At 40.7% G+C, this 14,216-nt stretch overlaps 1 protein-coding gene across 1 annotated transcript; it reads right to left on the bottom strand.

The window, feature by feature from the left end:
• Window positions 1-4,613: 4,613 nt before the first annotated feature.
• On the bottom strand, window positions 4,614-5,486 carry LOC137735989 (uncharacterized). The gene has a single exon (XM_068475339.1). The coding sequence runs from the start codon at window positions 5,484-5,486 to the stop codon at window positions 4,614-4,616; it is 873 nt and encodes a 290-aa protein (XP_068331440.1).
• Window positions 5,487-14,216: the final 8,730 nt, after the last annotated feature.

Genomic DNA, 14,216 nt, shown 5'->3' with positions numbered 1-14,216 from the left:
TGGGGTATGAATTATGATGCGAAAATAGTTAAGCACACAAATTAACCCTCTTGTTGTCAAATTGTAGTAAGGATGCAAGTAGGGATCGTTCTGGACCGGGGATTAGGAGGGCTTGCTAAAACCTCTAAACTGACTTAAAAACATAAAAACAAAGTTAAAAACGTTCACAAAGACTCAAAGGACTCGAAACAAGTTCAAAAGACTCAAAACTGCCTAAAAACACTAACTAGGCAGTTTCTGACTCCAAACACAGTTTTGGACGAATTTAAGATTATAGGTTGATTCAAAACACTTTAAAACACAAACTAAACAGATTCTAAACACTATAGAACAAGAAAGTAAAGGGGGGTTTTGATTTGACGAAAATTGAAATAACAAAACAAGTTATAAAACTAGATGATGGATGGATTAGTTAGAGGTCCATTCTCCACACATGACACATTTGTATATGAATCGATTTTCCAATTGCTTTTCACTAACTATGATGCTCAACACCCCAAGTTAACCATGATGCACTAATTAACCCTCAGATTTCCTTATGTCATTGAATTGGATGATGCATGCGACAATTCAAATCATTCTCCAACGGTCCTCAACATGAATGCATAGAAGAGATACAGTGAGAGATCATTATGTTCCATGAAAATCATAAGTGTTGACGAGGCAATTGTAACTATGAATGCATGATACTCTTGCCAAGAATTCAATTAACGCAGTTGTGACTAGCAACCTTCACTACTCATGTTTATAAACTTGTGACGATTAGGTGAAACTTGTTCATAAACTAGCATCAAGTTCATGCATGAAAACTAAGTATGCATCTTTAATCAACATACAAGAACAAGTTTTGAATAAAACAGATAATTGAATTGCAATCACAACTTAACAAATCACAATTGGAAGAAATCAATTCATATCTCAAACATGTTCATGGCTTCAAACTTTCCCCTAACTAATTAGGGGTTTAGCCACTCATGATTACAGCAAACTCAGAAAGTAATAACAAAGTAAACATTGAAAACAAGAACGAAGTACACCTAAGAATGCTCCAATCTGCGAGCATGAAACGTTCAAGGCCTCCTTCCTCTCCTAATTGCTGCGGCACAAGAGGTTATTGTGAGTTTAGGGGGTTATGGATGATGTAGAATGATGGATTTAGGTTTGGGATGGATGTAGGGGACGGCAAGGGTTGGTTTTGGGCAGAAAATATGGAGAATGGTGAAGTATGGATGTCTTAGAGGGAATGGATGAATTTCTGGCGTGAATGGTGAATGAATGAATCCTTGTGGCTGCAACAAGGAGGTTTATTAATAGGATTTCAGGAATTAAAACCCTAGGTTATTTAGGTAATCAGAATTTAAGTCAAAAGCTTTTAGAAATAGGAAATCAAATCAGAAATTTAAAGGAAACTACCTAAAAGTTGCGGCAATGGCATAAAACACAAAAGGAATGTGTTTTAATGCAATGAAATAGGGAAGAACCCTCTCCCTTGCATGACAAGGAAGAGGAAAGGTCAAGGGAGGTGCACGGCAAGGCTTGCATAGGAAATAAGTAAGTGTTTAATTCCCCAAATCCATTCTAAGAATCAGGAATTATGTTAAATCCCTTTAGAATAGGTAATTGAAATCAGGAATTAGGGGAAAAAGCTAAGTCTTGCGGCAAAGGGAGGAAAAATAGGGGAAAGTGCAATTAAACTTGTAGATTTTTAAGTGAAAGGGAATGTATAGGTGCGGCTAAGACTTTTAAGAAAGGGATTGTGACATAATCTTGCAGATTTTGGGAGAGAAAAGAAAGGTAGGGTGCGGCACAATTTACGACATGTCTAGGGCTTCTAGAACATGTGATTTAGGCAACCAACATTATTTGGAAACTTCAAAAATGGACACCTTCACAAATGGAAACTCCCAATAATGGAAACTGGTTTCCAATTCTTGATTCCTCCTTCTTCCTTCGATTCTAGGCTCACTTGGTCTTCAATTTCGTCCAACACTTTGGCTCCAAGCATAAGCTATCCATCTTTAGCCCAAAAGTGCTCCAAAAGACTCCAAAATGCACTTCTTTGCTCCTTTAGCCCTTAGAACCTGAAAACATACGAAAATGGCTTAAAAGACTTAAAGAACTAAGAAAACACAACGTAAATGCATGAGAACAAGCCAATTAAGTCGCATAAATATGCTCCTATCAAATTATGTCCAACAACCTTTAGCCTTGTCCAAGCTGGTTTTCAGGGTGAGCTTAATTATTTTGTTGATGGCCTCAACTTATCCATTAGACTGGGGATGAGTTGGGGAGGCAAAACATAAGTTGATGTTGAACTTAAAACAGAACATCCTGAACTTCTTGTTGTCGAACTGTCGCCCATTGTCCGTGACAATCGCATTGGGAATGCCAAATCTGCAAAGGATATTCTTCCATACGAAGTCTTCTATTTTTGCCTTAGTAATGGTTGCTAAGGGCTCTATTTTGGCCCACTTTGTGAAGTTGTCAACTGTAACGATCGCATAGTAGACCTTACCCTTCTCTACAAGCATTGGGCCGATAAAATCAAGTCCCCATTAGGCGAAGGGCCAAGAGCTGATCATAGGAGTCAGAGGCTCGGGAGGGGAGTGATGAATAGTTGCGTAGTGTTGACACTTATCACATGAGCGGGATATTCTAATGGCATCTTGGTGGAGTGTTGGCCAATAATATCCTTGGCAAAAAGCCTTGTGTGCTAGGGATCGAGATCAAACATGATCTCCGACGACTCCTTCATGTATTTCTCGAAGGGCAATTTCCGCTACCGCAGGTGTAATGCACCGTAAGTATGGTAGGTTAAAACCTCGCTTGTAGAGTTGGTCATTGATGATCAAGTAGCGGGTAGACTTATATCGAATCTGCTTAGCTTGGACTTTATCATTTGGGAGGGTGCCATGAGCAATGAATTTATAAATCGGGGTGATCCAGCTATCCCTCTGTTGCAAGTTACACATTTCTACGACTATGGTGCTTGGTGCTGCTAACAATTCAACATGAATTTTTCTCCCAATCTTGTCTTCCACTGTTGAGGCGAGGCGAGCCAAAATGTCTGCATAACTGTTTCCTGATCGAGGGACTTAGGTGATCTGGTAGTGGAAGTGCTTGAGCAAAAGTTGCGTTTGCGCAAGATACGCTGCCATGGAGTTATCCTTAGCGTCAAAGTTGTTCATGACCTGGTTAACCACCAATTGGGAGTCACTGAAGATATTAATTTGTTTAACTCCAAGGTGTTTGGCCAAACGTAAGCCTGCTAAAAGGGCCTCATACTCGGCCTCATTGTTTGACTCCTTGAATTTGAAGCGAATAGCATACTTCATTGCCACTTTGTCGAGGGTAGTCAGGACTAGTCCTGCTCCACAGCCCTGTTGGTTGGATGAGCCATCAACATATAGAGTCCATACTGGGAGTGTTGGTTATACCTTCTAGGCTTCCGGGGGTGATGAAGCCGCTGCCTCAGGTGTAGGAGAAATGTCAACAGGATAAGTGAATTCGGCGATGAAATCTGCAATTGTTTAGCCCTTCTCAGCTGGCTTTGGGTGGTAGGAGATGTCAAACTCTCCCAGTGTTATCGCCCATTTGATCATTTGACCCGAAGTGTCAGGACTCTGAAGTATTTGTCGAAGGGGGCGATTGGTAAGCACGATGGTGAAGTGTGCTTGGAAGTAGGGGCCAAGTTTCCTAGCAGACATGACTAATGCTAAAGTTAATTTCTCAATGTTAGAGTATCATGTCTTCGCATCTTGTAGAGCCTTGCTAGTGTAGTAGACAGGTCGTTCGATACTACCATCCCTACGAATGAGGATGGAACTAACTGCTAAAGCCGAGACAGACATATAGACAATTAGGGTGTTGCCAACTTCAGGTTTGGAAAGCAGAAGGGCTTTACTCATGTACTCCTTGAGGTTCTTAAATGCTTCGGCACCTTCATCAGTCCACGTAATGTACTTCTTACTTCCCTTAAGTGCTTTGAAAAAATGAGCGCATTTGTTTGTGGCCTTAGAGATGAACCTGGTCAAGGCTGCCACCTTGCCAGTAAGGCTCTGGATGTCTTTTGAGGTTACTGGTTCTTTCATGTCCATGATTACTTTGATCTTCTTGAGGTTAGTTTCAATGCCTCGTTGGCTAATCATGAAGCCCAAGAATTTTCCAGAGCCCATGCCGAAAGCGCATTTGTTGGGGTTTAACCTCATTCGATACTTCTTCAGGATGGAGAAGGTTTCAGGCAAGTTGGCAACATGTTGGTCAGCATGTTTGCTTTTGACTAACATATCATCAACATAAACTTCCATGTTTTTCCCAATTTGTTCAGCGAACATTGAATTGACTAATCTTTGATAAGTCGCCCCTGCATTCTTTAGGCCGAATGGCATGACTTTATAACAATATAGTCTTCTGTCAGTAGTGAAGGCCGTGTGTTCTTGGTCCGAAGGGTTCATAAGGATTTGGTTGTACCCTGAGTAAGCATCCATGAAGCTCAAGAGTTCACACCCTGCTGTAGAGTCTATAAGTCTATCAATGAGAGAAAAGGGAAAACTATCATTCGGGCATCCTTTGTTTAAGTCGGTGTAGTTGGCACACATTCTCCACAAGATCTTTTAAAGCAAGAGACTTTCCTTGGTCGGATTTTTCTTAACAAGGACCACATTTGCTACCCACGTTGGATAATTGACTTCATGGATGAAGCCTATGCTTTTGAGTTTTTCAACTTCTACCTTCATTGCCTCGTATCGTTTAGCATCATAAGATCTTCGCTTCTGTCTCACCGGCTTGGTCTTGGGATCAATACTCAAGTGATGACAGATGATATCAAGAGAGATGCCTGGCATGTCTTCGTATAACCAGGCGAAGACTTTAGTGTTTTCTTGCAAAAAAAAGATCAATGCCAACCGAATGGGTGGTGACAAAGTGGTGCCAATCTTCACTATGCTGTTCATATAATCTTTTGAGATAGAGACCTTCTCCAACTCTTCAGCAGGTTGTGCTTGCTGGGTGAAAAAGTCATCTCGAGGATCGTCGGGCTGACTGTTACCACCGTGAAGATCCAAGTTGGCTTTGTCCGAGCTGGTCTTTATAACTTGGTCATGTATAGAAAGTGTTTCTTTGGGTACATGCAAGTGTTGTTGCTTGACTGAAGTGTTGTAACATGATTGTGCACTAAGTTGATCTCCTTTGATGTAACCGTTGCCATGGGAAGTTGGAAATTTCATCAACAACATATGTGTGGATACCATGGCCTTAAGATCATTGATGTATGTACGTCCAAATATGACATTGTATTCCATTGGGTAGTCAACCACTAGAAAGTTAGTGGTGATGGTGGCTGTGTAAGAGCCTGTACCAATGGTGAAGGATAAGTGCATGCTCCCTAAAGGTTTCACGATATCACCGGAGAAGCTTATCAGAGAAGAAACCAAGTGATCGAGCAAGTGTTCAGCTACATTAAGTGTTCTGAAAGCTTCAGCAAACATGATATTGACCGATGCCCCCGTGTCTACCAGGATTCGTCGTATGTCAAAGTTGGCTATATGAGCCTCCACAATCAGTGGGTCGTGTGAGGATAGATGATACCTCTTTCTTCCTCAGGGTAGAAACATATTGGATCGCAGTTAGGCTTTTGATACTTGCCTCTAATGTCTTCCACATGAAACACTTGGTGGCCAGGCCTCAAAGTTCGTTCATTGTTTTTCATGGCCCTGTTGGAAGATTTAGATATGGGTGTGCCACCACTTATAGAATATATCACATTCACTTGGCGTTGGTTACGGTTATCCCTTGGAGGGTGAAGAAGGAATTGATCAATATTTCCTTACGTGCCAAAGCTTCAATATGATCACGGAGGGTGATATATTTCTCGCCGTCATGGCCATTATACTCGTGGTAACCACAAAACATGCCTGTGTTCTTCGTGGACTTGTAATCTGGCTCCCTCAGCCTTGGCTTCGGTATCAAGTGAGCTATACTAGGGTAAATGGTCGTGCATGTGGCGTTCAAAGGTGTGTATATCTCATACCTCGGGGTAGGACTCTTCTTGACACGTGCTTGGCCTACTGCATTGACTGCCTGGGGGCGGGCATTATCGTGGCGATACCCTTGGTTATCACGATAGTGCCCCCTTACTCTTTTTATGGATGGAAGTCTTTCCTCTTGCCCTGAGAATGATACGCCTATTGACTTGGTGAAGTATTAAGTAGGGCAGGGGGAAGCGTCACTGCCGTTTAGAAGGTTAAGGTCTTCTCATTTGGTTGGGTCTGGCTTCCACTCCACATTTGTTGATAAAGGATGGTTGTAGGGAGTTTCCCTTGATATGTCTTTGCCTCGGCGGAGGCATGGTTGTAAGCCTGTGCCATCACCTTAGAGTAAGTCTTCCAAGTGTTAGCATTGATCATGTACTTGAAGAAACAGTCGCGTAGGCCTGCCGTGAAGGCTTTAAGGGCGGTCTTGTCATCTGCCTCAGCGTAGCGAGAATACTCATGGCTGAAGCGGCCGGCATACTTTCGTAGTGACTCGTTCGGCTTCTAGCGAATAGTGTACAAGTGATCTGCGGAATGTAAGTGATCTGTCTGGAAGATGTGTTGAGAGATAAACAGTTTCCTTAGTTCTTCAAATAAGTCTACCGTCTCAGGTGGAAGACGGCAATACCAATTTAGAGCTCCGCCAGAAAGGGTAGAGGGGAAGAGAAGACATCGCTCTTCGTCAGTGTGCATCTGGTATGCCATGGTGGACTCAAAGAGGTTAAGGTGTTCAATCGGGTTCTCCCTTCCAGTGTAGAGTTGTAAGCCAAGCTTTTGCTTTGTCTTTGTTTGGAGGGGGTGTCGAGTATCCTCCTTGTAAGAGGGTCAGGCCTAGGTTGGTTCCAATCAGGTATTTCGGCCTGACATTCGGCTTTCAACTTGTTTACTTCCTCAAAAAGTTGTAGGACACGGGGGTCCTGAGTGGATTTAGGTATTACTGGATCCTTCTTCCGTAAGTCTTCATCTCCTCTTGGAAGTAAAGCTTGATCAAGAGCATGAGATTTTTCTTTGGACTCATCGTACTGACTTCCAGGGTGAGCCTGTCGAAACACCCCTGAGTCCCCCGTACCTTCATATTCCTTTAAGACATGTCTCTCCTTCCCTAGATTGGCAGCTGGCTTGAGGCATGGGAGAGGACCGAATCTTTCAAAAACCCTTGGGTCATTGACCTTCGAGCTTATGTGGATGGGGTTCTCTCGACGTTGCCTCAGAAAGTCTCGACAGTCATGATAAACGACTTTTGATCCTTCTGCTCCACTTCTCCTGCTTCGGGTCGAAGCAGCTGGGTCGAGAGAGGTCTCAAGTTGATCAACACCTTGATGAGTAGCTCACTCCCCATTAGGGATATCCATGTTAAAGGCAGGTGATCCCCCGCGTTAGGGGGCACCCAGGTGGTGGTTGACTTCCCCGGGGGCGATGAGTTCGTGTGTTTGAGTATACCTAGCTTCATGGAGCATCCCAAAGAGCTTCTCATACTACTCTTGGAGGATCTCATTCTTTATCGCTATCTTGTTGTTCTGAGCCTCTAGCTCATCGACTTTAGCCTGAAGGGTGACAAAGTCGCACGCATTTTCTGAAAAGCAGAGAAAGCGTCGCCGAAATTTACGCTTGTCGGCAAAAGTGTAGCTGCGATGATGACCTCCACGTGAACTTTTGACAAAGTTGAACGCGTTTTCTGAAAAGCAGCGAACGCGTCGCCGAACTTCACGCAGGAAAATCCGGCCTTTGAATCGGTGTTCGTGTAGCCTTGGCTTTTTATAGAGGTATCGATCACCCCAACATACACACTCTGAAAAAATTTGATGCGAATATTTATACGCATACAAATTAAACCCTCTTTTTGTCAATTGTAGTATAAGTATAAGTAGGGATCGTTCTAGACCGGGGATTAGGAGGGATTGCAAATCACTTGGAAACTGACTCAAAAACGTAAAATAAAGTTTAAAACACTAAACTAGACTCAAAGAATGTAAAACTAAACACTTAAAACATTAAAACAAACCAAAAGACTCAAACATCACCCAAAACACTCAAAACTGCCTTAAAATCACTTTCTGGGCAGTTTTGAGCACTTTGGTGAATTTGGACGAATTTATGTAACAAAATGAATCAAAACACTTATAAACACAAACTAAAACACTTTCTAACTAAATTAGACAATAAAGTAAAGGGGGATTGAGTTTTGGACGAAATTAAATAAAATGCACAGATTCTAAGTTAAAACAGATAGTAAAGATGAAATTGATGAAATGGAATGAATGGATGGGAACCTAGCTAAGGGGTTCATCTCCACACATGTTACACTTGCATAATAAAATGATTTCCAATTGCATTTCAATAAACCAGAAATTCTCAACACCCCAAGTTAACCGTGATGCACTAATTAACCTTCAAATCTTCCTAACGTTATTGAATTGGATGGGTTAGTGCATACAACAATTCAAAACATTCCCCACAAGTCCCCTACATGATTGCATAATAGAGATACAAGCAAGAATCATTACGCTCTATGAAAATTATAAGTGTTGACGAGGCATTCGTTACTATGGAATACGCATGAAACTTATGCCAAGAATTCGTTTAACGCGATTGTTGATAGGAGCATATTTATGCGACTTAAATGGCTTGTTCTCGTACATTTACGTTATGTTTCTTTAGTTATTTTGGTACTTTAAGCTATTTTCGTGTGTTTGTAGGTCCAAAGGGCTAAAGGAGCAAAAAGATGCATTTTGGAGACTTTTGGAGCACTTTTGGGCTAAGGACGGATAGCTTATGCTTGAAGCCAAAGTGTTGGACGAAATTGAAGACCTAATTGGAGCCAAAGTGTTGGAACCTTACCCTTTGCCCTAAAACTGCACCAATAGCATAGTCAGAGGCATCACACATTAATTCAAAAGGTAACGACCAATCTGGTGCCATAATAATAGGGGCCGAGGTTAGTTCATTTTTCAAAGTATTGAATGCATCCATACAAGCCTTATCAAAATGAAATACAACATCTTTAGCTAACAGATTGCATAATGGACGAGTAATCATTGAAAAGTTCTTAATGAAACGACGATAAAAACCCGCATGGCCCAAAAAACTTCTTACTCCCTTCACAGTGGTGGGGGCTACCATATTGGTGATGACGTCAGTTTTGGCTTTGTCCACCTCCATTTCTTTGCTAGAGATTACATGCCCCAACACAATTCCTTGTTTCACCATAAATTGGCACTTCTCCCAATTGAGGACCAAATTTGTTTCCTGACATCTTTGAAGTACTAACGATAGATGGTTAAGACATTCATCAAAAGAGGAACCAAACACTGAGAAGTCATCCATAAATACCTCAATGAACCTTTCTACCATGTCAGAGAAGATGGCCAACATACATCTTTGGAATGTTGCTGGAGCATTGCAAAGTCCAAAAGGCATTCTCCGGTATGCAAATGTGCCAAAGGGGCAAGTAAAGGTTGTTTTCTCTTGATCCTCCGGAGCGATTGCAATTTGATTGTAACCTAAGTATCCATCCAGAAAACAATAATGTGAGTAACCTGCCAATCTCTCAAGCATTTGATCTATGAAAGGCATAGGAAAGTAATCTTTTCTAGTGCTAGAGTTCAATTTCCTGTAATCGGTGCAAACACGCCAACTGGTCGTGGGCTTTGTGGGCACAAGCTCATTGTTTTCATTCCTCATCACAGTGATTCCCACCTTCTTAGGCACCACTTGAATAGCACTCACCCATTTGCTATCAGAAATGGGATATATAATCCCCACATCTAACAATTTCAACACCTCATTCCTAACAACTTCCTTCATGTGTGGATTGAGCCTTCTTTGTGGCTCACGGCTTGTTTTTGCTCCTTCCTCCAAAAGGATCCTATGCATGCACATGGTAGGGCTTATTCCCTTGATATCTGCAATAGACCAACCAAAAGCTGATTTAAACTCTTTTAACACCCTAATTAGTTTATCTTCTTCAATTGGGGTGAGGTCAGAAGCTATGATAACTGGAAGAGTTTCAAATTCAGCTAGATATGCATATTTTAGATGTGGTGGAAGTGGTTTAAGTTCAAGTTTTGGTGCTTTAACAGTAGAAGGAGTTAGATGTGACATTGATGATTCTAAAGGCTCAAAACGAGGTGGAACATTGAAAGGATACAATGCTAATGCTTCCAAAGCAGCTACTTCTTCCATGAGTGCATCTTCTTCATCAAACTCAGATTGACTCAAAACAGTTTGTAATGGTTCATTCGATTGTGCCTGCAAGAACTTAGAGAATACAAGTGAATCAAGCACATCAATGGCATAACAATCAAGAGATGAAGAAGGATGAGCAAGAGATTCAAACACTTTGAATTGAACTGTCTCTCCTAACACTGTCATAGTGAGGAGTCCATTTTTCACATCAATGATGGTCTTGGCCGTGGCCATGAAAGGTCTCCCAAGCAATATTGGCAACTCACGATCATGTATAGGAGCTTCTTCCATGTCCAACACTACAAAATCTGCAGGCAAGATTAGTTTATCAACTTGAACTAGAATATCTTCTACTATACCTCTTGGATATTTAACTGATCTGTCTGCAAGTTGTAACGAAATGGTGGTGGCTTTCAAATCTCCCAAACCTAGTTGAAGGTACACTGAATAAGGCATTAAGTTGATGCTAGCACCCAAATCAAGCATTGCCTTCTCTACTTTCTTGTCCCCTATGGTGATGTTGATAGAGAAACTGCCTGGATCCTTGAGCTTTGGTGGAAGTTTTCTTTGCAAAACTGCACTCACATTCTCAGACACCACTACCTTCTCATGTGGTCCATACTTCCTTTTGTAGCTGTTTAACTCCTTGAAGAACTTTCCATATGCCGGCATGTTCCTAATGACATCAAGCAAAGGTAAGTTAACATTCACTTTGCTTAGTATATCAAAAATTTCTTTGAATGACTTATCCTGCTTGCTCTTGGCAAGTCTTCCAGGGAATGGTATTGGTGGAGTGTATGGTTTCTCGGCCTTGTGAAGATTTGGTGCTTCTAGTGAGGAAGTGGCATGGCTTGGTTCCTCAGTTGATTTCTCATTGTCTCCTTGAGTGACACCTGCATTCACATGATCATATTCATTAGTAACTTCATTGCCAACTCTATTATCAATAACCTTACCACTTCTAAGTGTAGTGATTGCTTTGGCTTGCTCTTGGTTCCTTTGGAGTATCACGGGTTGGCTTGGAAACTTCCCAACTTCTCTTTGGTTCAATGCATTGATAGGAGCATATTTAGGCGACTTACTTAGCTTGTTTTCGTGCATTTATATTGTTAATTCATAGTTGTTTTAGTAGTTTAAGCCATTTTCGTGTGTTTTTAGGTTCATATGGCTAAGGAAGCAAAAAGATGCATTTTGGAGCATTTTGGAGCAAATTAGAGATTGGAATGGATATCATATGCTTGGATCCAAGAGGATGGACGAAATTGAAGGATTCCTAATCCATTGCAGCCACATGCACATTCAATCATTCACACCAAAACCTTGCACATGCTTTCCCATTTCATTATTCATTCACTTTGCAGCCACCATTCACTCTTTAATCCACATGCATTCATCATCATTCACCACACCTTGCAGCCACATGCATTCCCCTTTTATATTTCCAACCCACATGCACTTCCCCCTTTGTCATTTCAGCACATGCACTTCCCACTTCATCATTCCAGCCATACCTTGCATTTTCAGATTGTTCCTCCATCATTGCACCACAATGCAACCACATGCACTTGTTACTCTAACATTTCAGCCACTTGCACTCCCATTCTCTCCCAAAACCGTGCACATGCCTTCTCCTTGCATTTCCAGCCATTCCACATGCTATTTCAGCCACATGCACTCATAATCATTCAACCAACTTTGCACATGCATTCATCATCATAACCTAGCTGTCATGTTCCCCCCATTTCACCTATAAATAAGCATCCATTGCATTCATTCTCATACACACTTCCATTTCAGAAATTCATCCATTGCAGAAATGTAGACATCAAACTCCCTTGTGCCGTGCTCTCCCTTACAATCCAAACACCATCCTTCCATTTCCACCACTTCCCAAACCATTCACACCATCAAACTATCCCTAGACCTTGTGCTACAACGAAGAGGAAGAGAAGAGTGCCTAAACGTTCATACAATTCAAGTTTGAGTTGTTGGAATGTTTAGGTGTTTCTTTGATTTCAATGTTTAATTTCAATACTCTTTGTTTTGTACGAATGAGGAAAGGAAGAGAAGAGTGCCTAAACGTTCATACAATTCAAGTTTGAGTTGTTGGAATGTTTAGGTGTTTCTTTGATTTCTCTTTGTTTTGTACCATGAGGAACTAAAATCCCCTTTAGCTAGGGGGTGATTCAAAATATATGTTTATGCTTGCATTTTAATTTGATTACTTCTAATTGCGTTTCATAAGTTGTGGATTCAATTTGTTTAACCGTTTGATTGATAACTTATTTATGTATGTTTATTGAGAGTGCACGCTTAATTTTCATGCATGAATATGACGCTAGAATATAAGTGAGTTTCACCTAATAGTTACGAACTTATATTCACAAGTAGTGGAGGTTGCTTATAAACAATCGCGTTAAACGAATTCTTGGCATAAGTTTCATGCAATCCATAGTAACGAATGCCTCGTCAACACTTATAATTTTCATAGAGCGTAATGATTCTTGCTTGTATCTCTATTATGCATTCATGTAGGGGACTTGTGGGGAATGTTTTGAATTGTCGCATGCGCTAACCCATCCAATTCAGTAACGTTAGGAAGATTTGAAAGTTAATTAGTGCATCACGGTTAACTTGGGGTGTTGAGCATCATGGTTTATTGAAATGCAATTGGAAATCATTTTATTATGCAAGTATAACATGTGTGGAGATGAACCCTTTAGCTAGCCTTCATTCCATTCAATTCCATCTATTTCATCTTTACTATCTGTTTTAATTTAAATCTGTGCATTTAGTTTAATTTCGTTCAAAATCTAATTCCCCCTTTACTTTAATGTCCAATTTAGTTAGAAAGTGTTTTAGTTTGTGTTTATAAGTGTTGTGATTCAATTTATTACATAAATTTGTCCAGATTCACCAAAGTGCTCAAAACTGCCCAGAAAGTGATTTTAAGGCAGTTTTGAGTGTTTTGGGTGATGTTTGAGTCTTTTGGTTTGTCTTAGTGTTTTAAAGTGTTAGATTAGTTTGAAATACATTTAGTTTGTGTTTTTAAGAGTCTTGAGTCAAGTTACAACTTAGTTTCGTCCAAATTTGTGTTTGTGCTCAAATCTGCCCAGAAAGTGGTTTTTAGGCAGATTTGAGTGTGTTTGTGTTGTTTTGAGTCTTTTCGTTTGTCTTAGTGTTTTAAAGTTTAGTTTTGCATTCTTTGAGTCTAGTATAGTGTTTTATTTTATGTTTTTACGTTTTTGAGTCAAATCCAAGTGATTAACAATCCCTCCTAATCCCCGGTCCAGAACGATCCCTACTTATACATATACTACAATTGACAAAAAGAGGGTTTAATTTGTGCGCGTATAAATCTCGCATCATGCATCTGCAATCTGCCCCAATTGTGTCTCCATTTTGGTTAGGGCGGCTGAATGTTGTTGGAGTGTGCTATTGGTGGAATGTTGGAATTGCAAGGTGTTTTGGGCTAACAATTTAACCGTATCCTCAAGGGTAGTGGCAGGTTTTGGTTGGAAATTTTGGATTGGATTGTTGTTCTTCCATGAAAAGTTGGGATGATCTCTCCAACTCGGGTTATATGTATTGGAATACATATCATTCCTTGGTCTTTGGTTGTAAGAATTCATGAGGTTCACTTGCTCTTGAACATACTCGGGATAAGCCTCCCTAGATGGACATTGGTGAGTAGGATGGCTTGATATGTTGCAAATGGCACACACTTCATTTGCTTTTGGCACCATGTTGAGCACGGATTCAAGCTTCCTTTCTAGGTTAGCTACCTGCAACAAAAGCTCATGATTAGAACTTGTTTCATAAACTCCAACTTTCTTACCCCTTAAATCTTTGTGTTGAGCATTCGACCCCAACATCTCATAAATGTTATATGACTCTTGAGCATTCTTTTTCTTCAATGCTCCACCTGCTGCATTATCAACAGTTGATTGACAATTTTGGGTTAGTCCATCATAGAAAATTTGCATTTGTAAGTGAAAAGGT

This window comes from Pyrus communis, chromosome 6, assembly GCF_963583255.1.
Source record: "Pyrus communis chromosome 6, drPyrComm1.1, whole genome shotgun sequence".
NCBI lineage: Eukaryota > Viridiplantae > Streptophyta > Magnoliopsida > Rosales > Rosaceae > Pyrus > Pyrus communis.
Note: the sequence above shows the minus strand (reverse complement) of the source record. Positions and strands in the feature narration are given on the sequence as shown.

Coding starts and splice junctions, on each gene's coding strand:
- LOC137735989 (XM_068475339.1), bottom strand. CDS start 5,486: ATGTTTGCTGAAGCTTTCAGAACACTTAATGTAGCTGAACACTTGCTC.